We start from the raw sequence: 17980 nt of genomic DNA, 5'->3' as shown, positions 1-17980 counted from the left end.
GGAGGGGGAAGTGTAGGGGGCGGGTTTCTGGGCTATACCCTTTGTGTGGTTGATGATGCATGGAGCGGATTGGAACCATGGCAATGAGATGATATACGATAGAATGAATGTAAAACTAAAGTTCTCCCATGCAAACTATCATATAATTCACAATAAAACAAACAAACAAACAAAAAATTACCTTGCAAAGAAAAAGAATATTTCAAGAGGTGGTGTAGTGGAACAACGTCTGTGAAACCAGTGCTTTGAACATCACATGAGATCAATAAAGGATTGCTGGAAAATCAAGCTGCCTGTTTGCCATTTACAAATAACATGAAATTAGAACTAGATGAGCAGAATTTTTTCCTTCTTAATTAAAGCCATTTGAACTGCAAGGTTGATGGTTCAGGCTTACCAGCCACTCCTCAGAAACCCTATCCAGGGTCACTATGGGTTGGAACTGACTCGATGGCACTTAACAACAACAACAACAATTATTTTAACTGTTTTATATTAGGTTACACAGGAGCCCTGGTGGTGTAATGATTAAGTGCTTGGCTACTAACTAAAAGGTTAGCAGTTTGACTCCAACCAGTGGCTCCCCAGGATAAAGACCTGGCAATCTGTTTTTGTAAAGATTGTTGTTGTTGTTGTTGTTAAGTGCCTTGGAGTTGGTTCCAACTCATAGTGACTCTATAGGATTTCTGAGGGACAGCTGATGGGTTTGAACTGTGGACTCTGTGGTTTGCAGTTCAGTAAAGATCATACAGCACCATACCAGGAGATTGTTGTTGATGTTATTAGGTGCCATCAAGTCAGTACCGACTCATAGCAGCCTTATGCACAGCAGAAAACACTGCCCAATCCTGGGCCAACCTCACTACTGTTGCCACTCTTGAGTCCATCGATGCTGCCACTTGGCCAATCCATTTTGTTGGGGGTCTTCCTCTTTTTCTCTGACCCTCTATCTTAACAAAAATGAGATCCTTCTCCAGCGACTAGCCCCTTCCAACAATATGTCCAAAGTATGAGAGACGGAGTTTGGCCATCCTGGCCTCCACGAGCACTCTGGCTGCACTTCTTACAAAACGGATCTATTGGTTCTTTTGGCAGCCCATGGCACTTTCAATATTCTCCTCCAACACCACAACTCAAATGCATCAATTCTTCTATGGTCAATCTTCCTTATTCATTGTCCAGCTTTCCCATGCATGTGAGGTTATTGAAAATACCATGGCCTGGGTCAGGCACACCTTAGTCCTCAAGCTGACATCTTTGCTCTTCAACACTTTACAAAGGTCTTGTGCAGCAGATTTGCCTAATGCAACACATCATTTGATTTCTTGACTGCTGCTTCCTGGAGTGTTGACAGTTGATCCAAGAAGAATGAAGTCCTTGACGACTTTAATTTACAGCCAAGAAAATCCTATAGGGCAGTTTTACTCTGTCACAGGGTAAATTGGAATTGGCACAGCAACAACTGGGGCATTGTATCATATTGCTAGTCACTTCTCAAGCAAAGGGAAAAGTTAGGAGGTAACTCAAAAAAGTGATTCTGTTTTTCTTAGAACTGACTTAAGACATGGGGTAGATAAAACTGAAGGTGAGAGCAGAAAAGCAAACCTCGTAAGACTGTCCCGTTGCTGCTGTTGGAGGAAATGTTAGAGACCAGAGTGCTACATTCTGATTTTTCAGATGAGGGCACACTTAAGAGTCAAATTGAATTTCTTAGAGCTGCATTCAACCCTACAGCATAAGGAAGGGCTTCAAAATCCTTAACTCTATCATTGACTTTACTCACCTATGCCTTGGTTTCCTTGCCTTTTGTTCTAGAATATCTGTTTTTATCAGTATGTTCTACTGGCTACCAATAATAACTAAAGTTTACTATATTTGAGACATTTTAATAAGAGTTTTACATTCATTTACTTTATATGCCTTTAAAAAAAAAAAAAAAAAAAACTTTTCCAGTAAGCACTATTATCATTTACACTTACTAATAATGAAATTGATGCACAGAGAAGTTATGTGACTTGGCCAGGTTGCACATCCAGGATTTGGATGTTGTTTTCTGGTTCCAGACACATTGCTTACTATGTCTGTACCATTCTCTTAAGGACAGTCACAGAGGTACCACCATGAACACGCTGCACTGCCAGGGCCCTGGCAGTGACTCGCACTGAACACACTGTCCCTATCTCCAAACACATGACAGTCAGAGGAGGAAAAAAGAGCCACCTATGAAAAGGTGAATAACCACAAAATAGTTGAATTCAATGAATAATATGTGATGTATTTAGGCTATACAATACATGCAACAACATGGATGAATCTCAAAAGAAGTAGACTGTGTGACAGAAGCCAGACCAAAAAGAGTGCACACTGCATGATTCCATGTATATAAAATTCCAGAAAATGTAAACTCATCTATAGTGACAGAAAGCAGATCTGTGGTTGCCAAGAGACAAGAGATGGAGGTTGGAGGGGACATATTAAAAGGGGCACAAGGAAATTTTTAGGGGAGATGGAAATATTCATTATCTTGATTGTGATGATAGTTTTGCAAGTGTGTACATATACAAGCATCCAAGCAATTTACTGTATATAAAGTATACCTCAATAAAGTTGTTTTAAAAGTAAAAAAAAAAAAAAAAAAAAAAAGTTCCAGGAGTAGACGAGAAGCATTCACGGGGGGATGGGAGGGATAGACAGCAGAAAGGACTTGGAAAGGGGCACCCAGGGCAGACTGGAAGGACTTGGGCAAAGATGAAAGGTGAGGGAAATCCAGGTGTGGAAAAGAACCAACAAAGGCACAGAGGATGGCATGTCTAGGTAGGCATGTGAGGATGGGGTGGGGTAGCCAGGGCACCGTGGGAGGAGAGGCAGGTAGGATGCAGACAATTGCAAATGCCTTCCATGTGCATTTTAGGACTTTGTACTTAAATTGGTGGAGTCCTGACTGTAGGATCAGCACTAGACTGCTAACCACAAGGTTAGCAGTTCAAACCTACCAGCTGCTCCTTGGAAACCCTATATAGGGTGGCTAAGAGATGGAAATGACTCAAAAGCACTTAATAACAACAACAATTAGCTTGGTAGACCAAGTACATCCCTGAAGGCTGGCTAAGCAGGGTCCTGACTCAAAGACAGAATATTAGAGAAAAACCTGGTGAGAGTGAGAAGGATGAAGAGGGAAGGACTAGAAACAGGAAACCAAAAATAGAGGCTAGAGTAGTTGCAGTGTTTCTCCAAGAGGCTGGGAAGATCCCAGGGGGATGGACACAGGTGCTGGCCGCAGAGGCTATATGGAATGGCGAGTTGGGAGAAATGGGGGTTGGCTCTAGGGAAGAACCTGTCTCCCATTTCCTCAGACCTCTCTCTACCTGCATTTTCTTTGGTTTTTTACACTGATGGACATGCCGAGAACATAGGAAATTAGGGGAATAAATCTATATTTAGATCTTTAAATGGCAAAAGTGAAGAATTAAGAAAAGATAGGGTTGTATTTTTATTTTTAGATGTGCTTTTTTCCTCTTTTTAAATGTGAGCCTCAGATATCTAAAGAATAGGTAACACAAGACAGTACAACTTTGCAACTATCTAAAGAGTGGGCAACATCCCAATAGGTGATGAAAAGCAGCTATTTAACCTCCTCTAGGAATTTTCATTTTCCTAAAATCCTTTTCCTAGGAAGTTTCCTAGGGTTTCGTTTTCCTGGGAAGCTTGGAGTCCTGGTGTGGCACTGCAAGATAATCCACTGGACCACAAGGTCGGTTTGAACCACAAGGTTGGCAGTACAAACCCACCATGTTGCTACTCGGAAATCCTATACAGGGTCTCTATGAGTTGGAACCGACTTAAGGATACTTTAATGGAGTCCTGGTATGGTGCTATAGGATAAGCCCTGGACTGCTAATAGCAAGGTTAGCAATTCAAACCCACCAGCTGTTCCTTGAAAACTCGATACAGAGTTGCTATGACTGGAAACTGACTCTATGGCACTTAACAACAACTTCAGGAAGAGGACAAAATCAAAGGCTCCTGGAAAAGCTGTTTAGGATTACTCTTCTCCATATGCGCCAATGGCTGCCGATCTGGCCCTGGCCAGGTTATTCAACAAAAGGGCCAGCAGATGGCACTCCTGCATCAGCCATAGGCTAATTCCATGCAAGCCCAGCACATCCACCAGGGTCCTAAACTAGAGCACAACTAACACCAAGACAGGAGGATAGATAGGCAAGCAAGCTGGAGTTAAAAGTTTAATAAAGGTGATACAAGGACAGCCTATAAATGACAAGGGAAAAATAGAAGTCTTCAAAGCCCAGGCTCAGAAAGGGAACACAAGCTAGTCAGCCACCATCACCAGTTGTAGAATTTGATGAAAGACATAATTAGTATGAATTACACTGTGCTAAATGTGGTATATTTGAAATGAACAAATCATTGATTTTGCAGAATTTGATCATATGTTCTCCAGCATCATTTCTATCACCAAGGCCATATTTTCCAACTACTGATCCTTCCTCTTTGCTGCCAACTTTTGCATTCCAATCACTAGTAATGATCAATATATCTTGATTGCATGTTGATCAATTTCAGATTGAAGAAGTTGGTAAAATTCTTCTGTTTCATCCTCACTGACTCTAGTGGTTGTTGCATAAATTTGAAAAATAGTGGTATTAACTGGGCTTCCCTGTAGGTGCATGGATATTATCCTATCACAGATAGCCTTGTACTTCATGACTGATCTGGATATACATATGGACCTCACCAGATGGAATACACAGAAATCAAATTGACTACATCTGTGGAAAGAGATGATGGAAAAGCTCCATATCGTCAGTCAAAACAAGGTTAGGGGCAGACTGTGGAACAGACCATCAATTACTCATATGCAAATTCAAATTTAAGCTGAAGAAAATGAAAACAAGTCCATAAGAGCCAAAATATGACTTTGAATATATCCCACATGAATTTAGAGATCATCTGAAGAATATATTTGATATATTAAACACTAAAGACAGAACACCAGAAGAGTTGTGGGATGACATCAAGAATATCATACATGGGAAAAGCAAAAAGTCATTAAGAAAACAAGAATGAAGGAGAAGGTCAAAATGTACGTCAGAAGAGACGCTAAAACTTGCTCTCCAGTGTAGAGTTGCTAAAAGCAAATGGAAGAAATGTGGAGGTCCAAGAGCTGAACAAAAAAATTCAAAAATCAGCTTGAGAAGATAAAGCCAAATATTAACAACAAAATGTACAAAGATATGGAATCAAAAACCAAAAAGGAAGAACACACTTAGCATTTCTCAAGCTGGGGGAACCGAAGACTTTCGTTGTTGAAAGATTCTCTGGGCAAATTATTGAATGATGCAGAAAGCATCAAGAGAAGATGGAAGGAATACACAGAGTCACTATGCCAAAAGGAAATGGTTCATGTTCAACCATTTCAAGAAGTAGCATATGATCCAGAACCAATGATACTGAAGGAGGAAGTCCAAGGTGCATTGAAGGAATTGGCAAAGAACATGGCACCAGGAATTGATGGAATAAAAAGTGAAATATTTCAAGTAAGTGAGGCAGCACAGGAGGCACTCACTCATCTCTGCCAAGAAATTTGGAAGACAACTATCTGGCTGACTGATTGGAAGAGATCCATATTTGTGCCCATTTCAAAGACAGGTGCCCCAACAGAATGCAGAAATCATCGGACAATCTCTTTGATATCCCATGCAAGTAAAGTTTTACTGAAGGTAATATAGAAATGGCTGCAAGCATACATTGACAGAGAACTTCCAGAGGTTCAAGCCGGATTCAGAAGAGGCCGTGGAACAAGAGCTATCGTTGCTGATGTCTGATGGATCTTGGCTGAAAGCAGAGAATATCAGAAAGATGCTTACCTGTGCTTTATCAACTATGCAATGGCTTTCGGTTGTGTGGATCATGACAAGCTATGGACAACATTGCCAAGTGTGAGTATTCCGGAACACTTAACTGTGCTCATGAGGAATCTGTACCTGAAGCAAGAGATAGTTGTTCGAACAGAACATGAATACACTGAATGGTTTAAAATTAAGAAAGGTGTCTGACAAGTTTGTATTCTTTCACCATAGTTATTCAAACTGTATGCAGAGCAAATAATCCAAGAAGCTGGGTTATATGAAGAAAACTGTGGCATCAGGATTGGAGGAAGATTCATTAACAAGCTGCGATATGCAGATGATACATCCTTGCTTGCTGAAAGTGAAGAGGATTTAAAACATTTACTGATGAAGATCAAAGAGCACAGCCTTCAGTATGGATTACATCTCAATGTAAAGGGAAAAAAATCCTCACCACTGAACCAATAAACAATATTCTTATAAACAGAGAAAAGATTGAAGTTGCCAAGGACTTCATTCTTCTTGGATCAACTATCAACACTCATGGAAGCAGCAGTCAAGAAATCAAATGACATATTGCATTAGGCAAATCTGCTGCACAAGACCTTTTTAAGGTGTTGAAGAGCAAAGATGTCAGCTTGAGGACTAAGGGCGCCTGACCCAAGCCATGGTATTTTCAATAACCTTATATGCATGCAAATGCTGGACAGTGAATAAGGAAGACTGTAGAAGAATTGATGCTTTTGAGTTATGGTGTTGGAGGGGAATATTGAAAGTGCCATGGACTGCCAAAGAACCAATAGATCCGTTTTGGAAGAAGTGCAGCCAGAGTGCTCCTTTGGAGGCCAAGATTGCCAAACTTAATCTCTCATACTATGGACATATTGTCAGGAGGGACCAGTCACTGGAGAAGGATATCATGTTTGGTAAGGTGTAGTGTCAGAGAAAAAGTGGAAGACCCCCAATGAAATGGATTAGCCAAGTGGCAGCATTGATAGACTCAAGTGTGGCAACAGTAGTGAGGTTGGCCCAGGATCGGGCAGTGTTTCATTCTGCTATGCATAAGGTTGTTATGGGTTGGTACTGACTCGATGGCACCTAACAACAACAACAAATGTGGTGTGGTGCTGTGGGCTAATGCTTCAGACTGCAAAGTCATTTGAACTGCAAGGTTGGTGGTTCAAGCTCATCAGCTGCTCCTTGGAAACCCTATACAGGGTCGCTATGGGTCAGAATCGACTCAATGGCACTTAACAACAACAACAACAAAGGAACCCTGGAGTCCTGATGTGGTGCTGTGAGTTAATGCGCTAGACTGCAAAGTTGGTTTGAACCACAAGATCAGTGGTTCAAGCTTACCAGCCACTCTTTGGAAACCCTATACATGGTCGCTATGGGTCGGAACCGACTCAATGGCACTTAACAACAACAAAGGAACCCTGGTGGTGCAGTGGTTAAGTGTTGGGATGCCAACTGATATGTCAGCGGTTCGAACCCACCAGCTACTCTTAGAGAAAGATTTGGCCATCAATTTCTATAAAAATTACAGCCTTGGAAACCCTACGGGCATTTCTAGTTTGTCCTATAGGGTCAGAATAACTTAGTGGTAATGGTTTTTTTTGTTTGTTTGTTTATTGGAGCTGGGCTAGAGAATACCAGAGCCAGGAGAAGCAGTGGGGGCTTCTGGATGCTGATCGCAGTTCTTGCTGAACCCAAGAAGCTCCTGCCTAGGGCAGACTGCCCCCTCCCGTCCCCACCATTACCACCAAAGCCAAAAGAGGGACAGAGCATGTGGGGCTCTGGATTCCTTCTGAGCCTGCTACAAAGGCTCACATCTTTAGAGTGCATTGTGTAAAATAAACACGAACTATGGAAACTGGTAAATATTTTGCCCTTTCCAAGTTACCACAATAGATTTATACTCTGGTTTATTTCCCTGAAGAAAGGTTTTCTAGGCTTTACTTCTCAGTTAAAAGAAGCAAGTTAATTTAAATGGAAATGCTCTTTAAATTACAGTTTTAATCTTTCACTGCTGTGAAAAGAAAAAGCTGAAAATGCAGGTGGCTGGATACAAATTTTTTTTCATCCATTTAAATGATGTCGTCTGAAATAGTAAAACTGGATGGGGTCTTTCCAAAGTGTATGATTGAGTACTTTTATATTGTTTGCTTCAATATATATATCTATTAATGTTACTGCTTTCATGTCAAAAACATTGGACTATTTGGAATCACTTATTTAATTCTTCCTACAACTCGAATGTATATTCCAGTATGTTGGCCTCTAGGTATAAGGGGCAGTGAAAAGGAGAAACTGGGTCAGTGATGAGGAAGTAGGGAGACACTAAAATAAACTTCATAAGCATCCTGCTTTCAGATCCTAAAGACATCTGACACCTGCGGAGCCAGAAACACAGCAAACTTGATCTGACTTCTCATCACAGGATGCCAAAGGAAAGCGGCCATTTGCTCTAAGATAAGCACTTGACTGTAAGGTTTCAACTTGGAAGTCCTATGCAGGGTCCCTATGAGTCAGAACTGACTGACAGCACTTAACAACAACAACTGAAAGCACCTTACCATTACCAGCAAAACCAGCCTTCATTTACCACGATGGAGTCCCTGGGTAGTACAGTCAAAGCTTGACTGTTAACCAAAAGGCTGGTGATTTGAGTCTCAGAAGAAAGGCCTGATGATCTGCTTCTGAAAAATCAGACACTGAAAATTCTATGTAACACAGTTCTACTCTGACTTCCATAGGGATGTCATGAGTTGGGATCAATCAATGGCAAACGCCTGGAGTTGGGATCAAATAAGTGACGACTGGTAAGCACAATGTAAGGTACATAAGATATCTTAGAAAAAGTAGACATTGCCACAAAATCTTTTCCCATCCTTTTCTAGGTTCTTTGGAGTCCTGGTTTGGTGCTTCAGGATAATGCACTGCACCACAAGATTAGTTTGAACCACAAAGTCAGCAGCTCAAACCCACCAATCACTCCTTGGAAATCTGATACAGGGTAGCTATTAGTCAGAACGGACTTCATGGCACTTAATAACAATGACAACATAGCATTCTACTTACATGAATATAGTAATTTAAAATAGTAGCAATAATAATGTAGTAACAACACTTGGGTATTTGATCACACAGCTAACGCATGAGAGATCCAAAACTTGAACCCAGATTCATCTGACTTTAAAATCACTATGCAATACTGTTGTCCCACCCACCTCCCCACTCCTCCCCACTACCCCCAGAGACCATGATCCTCTAAAGAGCTGACCCCTGCTGCCAAGGCTGAAGGAGCCAATCACTGGTGAGTGAACACTTCACCCCAGTGACCCTAAGGAAAGCAGCCCTAGGGAAAGGTGAGAGACCAGGGATCCTACCTGGTGCTGGACTCCGTCCTCACTGACACACTGGGTGCAGGCCTCCTTGGGGACACAGTTGCCTTCCAGCAGGACTTGGTGTGGGGGGCAGAAGCAGCCTTCTAAGGGATGGTCCTCACAGGAGCTGGTATTGCCCTCACAGTGCTGGGGGCAGCCATGTTCACAGTGCTTGTAGATAAAGGTGGATGGACAAGACATGGCTGCAAACAGAGAAGGAGGCCATTGCAATGCTACACACCAGCCAGAGGAGAACAGAGGCACAGCTCATGGGATAGTCGATAACTAAACAAACTTACTGGGACAGAAACACTAATTTCTGTTCTTCTATCTGCCATAGAAATGAAACTTTTAACTGGACACCTGACCACTCAGAATAAGACTACATTTCCCAACCTCACTTGCAGTTAAGTGTGGCTGTGTAACTAAGTTCTGACCAATGAAGTGCAAGTGAAAGTGCTTCAGGGAATCTTTTCTTTAAAGACTGTTATTAGTGCCCTTTGCCTCTCTTCTCTCCTCCTCCCAACCTGGTGCTTTGAGCATAGATGTGGTAGCTAGAATTCTATCTTAAACCATGAGGGAGATGCCTACCTAGTAAGGGCACAGCAAAAGCTGGCATCCAGTTGAAAAGTCAGAAAAGACTGGAGCCACCTCCCTCTGATATGCTACTTGCTGCCAAATCTAACCTTAACTGACTGTATGAACCCACATGGTCTTAGGAAGTGTTGTGATTGTTTCTTTTGAATAAAAATATTCTTTCCCCCTTTTTATTCCTCTTTTGAAAAAGAAGATTTTTCAATCTTTTAAAAAATTAAATAAAGAATCTACAGTTATGAATAGAACTATGAGGAGCAGTTACAAAGTGATTAGCTTCTTCTGCTCTGTCTCTACTCAACCCTTCCTCACATTCTCACCTAGACAGGTAGTGAAAAAGGTTTTAAGGATTTGGAAGAACAAGTGTTTCCCTCTATATGCACAATGAACAGCCTGGAATTACACAAAGAACTTAGTAAACAGAGACAGTACTATACTGCAGAGGCAGTATCATCTCCATGGATGATGAATTGGAGCTGGAAGGAACCTGGAAGGTCATCTAGCCTAACTCTCATTCTAAGAAGCAGAAACAGGTCCACAAAGGCTTGGTGAACAGCTAATCACCAGCTGAGCTGGACCTAGGACATCCAATTCCTTAGGTGAGAGCTATGACAGTTCTATGATAATAAATCTAAGAACACCAAGATTCTTGTATCTATTGATTTCTTGCCAAAGAGAATGGGATTTTATTTGGTAACTGAGGATGTCAAACTTTAGTGGTCTTTCCACTCCAGCACCCTTTGAGGGAAAGATCCATATGTGATTCATTTGGTATGCTCTACAGATTAAATGGAGTCCTGGTGTGACATTGTGGGTTAATGCATCAGATTGCAAAGTTATTTGAACTGCAAGGTCAGTGGTTCAAGCTCACCAGCTGCTCCTCCGAAACCCTACAGGGTCGCTATGGGTTGGAACCGACTCGATGGCACTTAACAACAACATAAATTTGGTATGGTGTTGTAGGATAAGCACTGGACTGCTAACCACAAGGTTGGCAGTTCAAACCCATCAGATGCTTCTTGTAAACCCTATGAGTTGGAACCTATAGGTCACTATGAGTTGGAACCAACTCAACAGCATTTAGTAACAACACATGTTTCTAGGACTCTTGGTGTAGATAAACACTAACTACTAACTACAAAATCTGTGTTTCAAACCCACCAGTCACTCCTCAGAAATCCTATACAAGGTCACTATGGGTCAAAACCCACTCTGCAGCACTTAACACCAACATATGTTTCTAGTTAAAAATCACATTTTCTCAACTATGGAAATACATATTTAAAGAACTATGCTTTGACTTATGAAGAAATTTTGTGTTTGAATTATTTACCACATCTATAAGGAGCTCTGGTAGCATAGTGGTTACGAATCAGGCTGCGAACCTTAAGGTCAGCAGTTCAAAACTACCAGCTGCTCCGCAGGACAAAGATGAGGCTTTCTGCTCCCATAAAGATTTACAACCTTGGAAACACTGTATAGGGTCGCTATGGGTCAGAACCAACTTGACGGCACTTAACAACAACAACAACACAACAACCATCCGTAGTGGTTACGGATCGGGCTGCTAACCTCACGGTTAGCAGTTCGAAACTACCAGATGTTCCCCAGGAGAAAGATGAGGCTTTCTGCTCCCGTAAAGATTTGCAGCCTCAGAAACCCTGTGCAGGGTCACTGTAAGTCAGAACCGACTCCATGGTACTTAATAACAACAACAACCATCTTATTTGATCCTAACTGGAATCCTAGGTAATACAGGGGTTTTGATTTTCATAACTCAAATAAAGAATCTGAGATCAGAGTTACACAAGCTCACAGCTGATTGGTCTTAAGGATTCTGAAGGGTATACATATGGATACTTACCACAGAAATCAGTTGTCCTCCAGTCAACACAGATCCCATTAGTCCGACAGAGGTGGGCGTAAGAAGCAATCACCTCACACGCTTGCTCCCGGTGGCAACTCTCCTGCTGGCAAACATCATAAAATGTGGCTGGAGCAAGGACCTTGTGGCACTCCGCAAACACTGTTGAGAGGAGGATCTGGCAATGAGTATCACTGGAGACAGGACACTTCTCCTCGGGAACGGACTGGCATGTTTGCCCTGGCTGTTGAATGGTCCATTCCTGGATGAGGATCCTCTGGTCTGTGGTAACTGTGCCATCCCTCAGCATGAAGTCATTGGCCCCGTTCTCATCACAGACTCCTGAAGAAATAAAGAAAGGTAAGGTTGGAAGCCTTGGGTGCCAACACATTGATGTAAGAGACCTGGTCACTCTCCATCCCTATCAGGGTCTGAACCATAGCTCTTGTTACAGGACCCAGAAATGTAAGCATCCAAGAGTCCTAAGAGTACAGTACATAAGGGAAGAGTGAAGAAAGTGCTCTTACCACAGAGACCATACATCTTCGAATCAAAGGTCTTGGGACTAAGCTGTAACTGGAACTCATTGTTTTGTGGAGTGAATGTGAAGATGTGGCCAAGATGGTTGAATCTGATCTCATGCATGATGGCACCATAAATATTGACTTCCATGTTCCCACCTATGTAAGGGGCAGATACTAGTCTCCCATTAACAGTCACCTGCCCAAAGAAGAAAATAAGCTCATGAGTAGTCAGAACAAAAAAGAATCCTTTAACTCCAATATGTTTCTTACTGATGTTATTGACAATTCCTGCATGTTCTTCACACTCAACTCCAGTGTTAGCCACAAACCCAGTTATTTTTCAACAACTCTTGTATTAAAAATGGACTCTATCAATACAGCTTGACAGACACTACTATAATACTGTAGAGAGAGAGTCATGCATGGTAAAGTGAACCTTGAGCCTGTATGCTATCAAGGGGAAGAACAAGCCCTTCAGGACAGCCTGGGAAAGTTGCCATGGTGCAGAGTCATCAGAGAATTATCTCTAAGAGTGTTTCACAGGATTAGCTTAAGGCGTTCTCATTTAGTCACTATAAGTTCAAGCATATTAAAGTATAAGCACATCCCATAATAAATGTGATTTTTGCTGTAAATGTATTTGGATGATTCTTATCATTTAGATTTTATATTTTTTGGCTACTCATGTAATAGCTATGATTTTTTTCAGCAGTTGTACATATTCTGGAAGGTTTGCAAAGTGAAAAAAAATCTAACCTACAAACTGTTTTCAAGTGTAATGAAATAGTTACAACTTCTAAAGTAAACAAGTAATAAAGTTGGCATAATGTTACCTTTTGCAGACATTTAATTAACCATTTATTTCTATCACTTTTGCAGGTTTCTTTTCAACTTTTGGAGCCATAAATTTGTTCAAGCCCTAAATAATTTCAAAGATCATTGGAAAGGTCACAGGACCTTAGCATTGGGCTTATAAAGTCTAGTAAATACACAGTGCTGATGTTCAACCCAATTCTCTTCCAGCACCAGAACCTGGCACTAAATTCGCAATTTAATGCTGCTTAAAAGTAATCCCCTTCCAAATCTGGGCTCAGCACACATGAAATCACACTAAGACAAGGGAGACAGCTATTAGCCCCTTTTAAGAACCTGGTGCTCTGTCAACTAACAGAAACACCAGCTAAAACTAACAACCACCAGGTCCATGTGGCTGCCCAGCCATGGGACCCACAGACAATGCCCCTCACCTCCATGTCGCTGTGGAGCTCAATTGAGAGGCCATCGTGCTTCACCTCAATGGATTTCATGCATGTCTGCCGTGCCCCAGGGGTGCAGGCACCATTATGAAGAATCACTTCCAGGTCATGCTCCTTGTTTTGAAATAGGACATAGGAACAGCTGCCAGTCAGCTTGAAATTTTGTCCATCAAAGGTCACAATGTGCCGGGTCGAGCTTCCCATGCACACACCTAGACAGGGTATAGCAAAGGTTGGATGTGATATTATCTAAATTTCCATTCCTGTTATATGCAAAGGGGAAGGTGATGCCAACTTGCACACAGATAGAGTTGAGATCCAAAGAGGGCCTCTGAGGTCATAAGAGTCCAGTTTCCTTATTTTACAATTGAGGAAACCAAGACCTTGAGACCTAGAATGGATTAGGTATGTCACACTTGGCCATTAAAGATTTTCCTGGACAAGGTTTAGAAGGATAAATATCACATGAAAGCATGGCAAATTACAGACCGGTACTTCCAAAAACTTTAAATGTACTGAGAGAATGGTCTGTTCTATCAAGATGCTTGGCCCAGGAAACAAAGTTAAGTTCCAAGGGTGTTATGATTCGCTGAAATCACAAGGAGCTAAGCAAGCCATAAGCTCATGATCTCACTGTAAAGAGAGTTCACCTAAAGACACATGTGTCCTTTCATCTGCCAATGACTAATGGTAAAAGTGGCCATGTTGACTTACTCCCTTAAGAGATCACACAGAGAAACATTTCCAGAGCCAAAACAAATCACTGGTCTCAGCACTCCCTCATATGCTACTAATTCTTTCACATAATCAGCAAATTCTCAAGGTTTCTATTGAAACATGATTTGCAAATAACTAGTCATCTTGCCTCTACCTATTGATGCTTCAGTAAAAATCCCCACATGGAAGGCACCACCAGGTCCATGGATCAACTGAAAGTAAATTTGGACCTAAATGAAGTTGGAGATGAGCTTTCAGGACAAACCATAACCACCTTGACAGTGATGAGTGAATAAAAGCCTAAGAACTGAGAGTCAGACTCAGTGGAACAGTGAGGCTGTGCCAAATGTCTCACTCACAGGTGGGCCTGGGCAACCTCTACCTACATGGCAGTGCATTCAATAACAAATAATGGTTCTGGATACACCATCTGTCAGAGCTGAACAGCCACCCTAGGAGCCCATAAACTCAAAATGCCTCAAGTCCTTGTGAATTCAGTAATTTTCAAGTGACAGTACTGACTTCTCCTGAACTATTGGCTTCCATGCTGCAAGTGACCCCAAATACGCCAGCTGTGAACACTGTCAAGATGTAAGGAGTCTACACCCAGCTTCTGTTATCATTAGGTGCCACTGATAAGAACGTGATAAATCGTGAAGCAAAGAAAAAGTTTTAACTCATACTTGGCAAGTTAATGAAAATGGATCTGGTTCAAACTCACCAGCCACTCCTTAGAAACCCTATTCAGGGTCACTATGAGTCAGAACCAACTCAACGGCACTTAACAACAACAACAAATCATAAGATAAGCCAATATAAAGGAATGAACATTTTAAAGGCAGAGAAACCTAGGATTACATTCTGTTCCACTACTTGTTTGCACTGTGAACTTGAACAAATTATTTAACTTTTGTGATCTTTTCCTTTCTCCATGGCACAATGGGATACTATGCTGTTGTTTTTGTTGCTAGGTGCCGTCAAGTGGGTACCAACTCATAGTGACCCTATGCACGATAGAATGAAACACTGCCTGGTCCTGTGCCAACGTCACAACCATTGCCACCCTTGAACCCAATGCTGCTGCCACTGTGCCAATCCATCTCATTGGAGGTCTTTCTCTTTTTTGCTAACCTTCCACTTTACCAAGTATGATGTTCTTCTCCAGGGACTGGTCCCTCCTGATACTATGTCCAAAGAGATGAAGTCTGGTCATCCTGACTTTTAAGGAACATTCTGGCTGCATTTCTTCCAACATAGATTTGTTTGTTCTTTTGGCAGTCCATGGTACTTTTAATATGGGGTGTTATAACATCTGCCTTTTAAGATCACTGTGAGAATTAGTTACAAGCCAATGAAACAAAGAAAATCTAGAAATTTACAGTAACGGAGATTTCTGGGTTGTAGCTGTATTAGGACTTGAGATTGCTTCATTTCTGTAATACTAAACCAAATTGCATCCCAAAAAACCATCACATAATACTTTAGTTTACTGATTAGTTTATATCAACCAGATTGATGAACAAATTTCAATGTTCAGGACACAGAAAAAGTTAGGTAGACCCAACTAAAAAATAATATCAGACCAAAATAGGAGTTCATTAGAGAGCAAAGTATAACTGGCATAAATACCCCTGAAATTAATTTGTCTAGATCTGTCCTTTTATTTAACATTTTCATAGTCATTCTTTCTGAATAACAACACAAATATCTGTTATAGAATATGTGGCAAAACATTTTACTGAAGTGTCAAAATATGATGTATACGAGATAGAGAAATGCATTGTTAGAGCAAAATGCAAATTTTCAAAAAGACATCCAGGTAACCAAAACAATGCAACTGCCTATGTCCAAAAAGAAACGAATAAATAAAACTACACAAAAGCTGCTCCTCAAACATAACCAGAATATAAGAGAACACCCAAACTTTGAAATAACTTTAAGAAAAATATGAAACCTAACACTAAACTCTAGCAAACAATCTTTTGTGCTCACACCACTAACCTTTTCATGAGCAAGAACAATCTGAGAAAACTGTTAAAAAGACAGAAGGGAGCTAGCAGAAAAGTATAAAATGTTTCTAAAACCACTACTAGAAAGGCAACTCCATGCTAATTGTAAAAAGATTAAAAACCTGTCCTGCTAGATCAGAGCAGGGGAGTAAGGTGGACTTAAAACACATAAAATGTGAGGTGACAATCCCTGAAAGACATAGCTTCAGGGGGAGAAAACAGCAGGATTGAGTGGTAAGGTATATTTGGCAATTGGATGGTGATGGGGAAAAAGCAAAAGGAGAAATGTAATGTTCTTGAGGACAGAAAAATAAACAAAAACTCAGGGTATTTAACTCCTCCGCACACCAAAAACAAACAGCACAAAAGTCACTACAGTGACAGAAGAGAGTATCATTGAACTAGAAATCTGTAAAATCTCAAATCCACAAATTGAATAGAAGTGACTAAGTAAACATACAAAGTTACTTCAAAAATTTCACAAAATGGCAATCAACACTCTTCAGCTAAAAAATATTCCACTCCCAATCAACCATGATGCAGAAGAAAACCAAGCCAGCACTCCAAATGAAATTAAATATACTCAAATAAACATTTATGAAACTGAAATCACCTCGAATCAGAATTTCAAAAACTAATAAAATAGACATAAAAGAATACATACAAATAGAATTGGTTGAACTGAAAAACAAATTCATCTCAGAAATGAATAAATAAGGCCATATGGAGAATAGACTAAAATAAAAATTGAATAAGCATTGATAATGAAGATGAGTTGTTGATGAAAAGATGTAAGAAACAGAAAGTGATGAAAATAAAGACAAGAAGCAAAAAAACACTAAAAAAGAGGCTATTCCCTGAAGGAAAACAAATAAAATAATGAGATAAAACTAATATTTAAATCTGTAATCCACGAAAACTTTCTGGGAAGCAAAAAACACCTGACTCTACGTATTGAAAGTGCCTGCCAGATCTTGAAAAAATTAATCCAGAACAATCAACTCCGAGACATATTTCAGTGAAACTATTAGACTTCAAAGATACAGAAAAAAATCCTTCAGGTCTCCAAGCAAAAAGCACATCATGTACAAAGGCAAAAGAATTAGACTGGAATCAGAATTCTTAAAACATACAAAGTCACTTAATGCACGATAAAAAGGTTTTGTTTTTTTTAAATGAACTACAAAGCAAGGGGAAAATGGATCTGCATTTTCCAGAAACTCAATGAGAGAAAGTATGAATTAAGAATTTTATAGCCAGACAAGCTGTTCTTCCAGCATCAAGGTTATAGAAAGAAGTATTGAGTATACAAGACTTTAGGGAATCCTGTAAGGTTGCTATGAGTCGGTACCAACTGGATGACACCTAACAACAACAACATACCCATGAGGCCTTCTTGAGGAATCTATTAGATGAAAATATTCCTTCAACTAAGAAAAGACTGATAAATAACAAAAAACTGAAGGTAAGCATTTTTATATATTTAATACTGGTGTGGTACTGTAGGATAAGGAACTCTGGTAGCGTAGTGGTTACAAATCGGGCTGCAAACCTCAAGGTCAGCAGTTTGAAACTACCAGCTATTCTGTGGGAGAAAGATGAGACTTTCTGCTCCTGTAAAGATTTACAGCCTTGGAAACCCTGTACAGGGTTGCTACGAGTCAGAACCAACTCCATGGCACATAACAACAACTACTAGGCTATAAGGGCGGCAGTTCAAACCCACCAGCTACTTCTTGGAAACCCTATACAGAGTCACT

The 17980-nt window shown here is 40.6% G+C and overlaps 1 protein-coding gene across 1 annotated transcript in view; it reads right to left on the bottom strand.

Annotated features, from left to right (window-relative positions):
- Positions 1-17980, bottom strand: part of VWF (von Willebrand factor) — a 219884-nt gene that overhangs the window by 47051 nt on the left and 154853 nt on the right. The window contains exons 35-38 of the mRNA XM_006862763.1: positions 13486-13706; positions 12242-12434; positions 11715-12056; positions 9260-9459 (exon numbers count right to left, since the gene is read on the bottom strand). Of these exons, the coding sequence (XP_006862825.1) occupies positions 9260-9459; positions 11715-12056; positions 12242-12434; positions 13486-13706 (956 nt within the window). The remainder of the gene's footprint in view (positions 1-9259; positions 9460-11714; positions 12057-12241; positions 12435-13485; positions 13707-17980) is intronic.

Source organism: Chrysochloris asiatica, unplaced genomic scaffold, assembly GCF_000296735.1.
Source record: "Chrysochloris asiatica unplaced genomic scaffold, ChrAsi1.0 scaffold00050, whole genome shotgun sequence".
Taxonomy (NCBI): domain Eukaryota; kingdom Metazoa; phylum Chordata; class Mammalia; order Afrosoricida; family Chrysochloridae; genus Chrysochloris; species Chrysochloris asiatica.
This window is presented reverse-complemented; position numbering and strand designations above follow the sequence as displayed.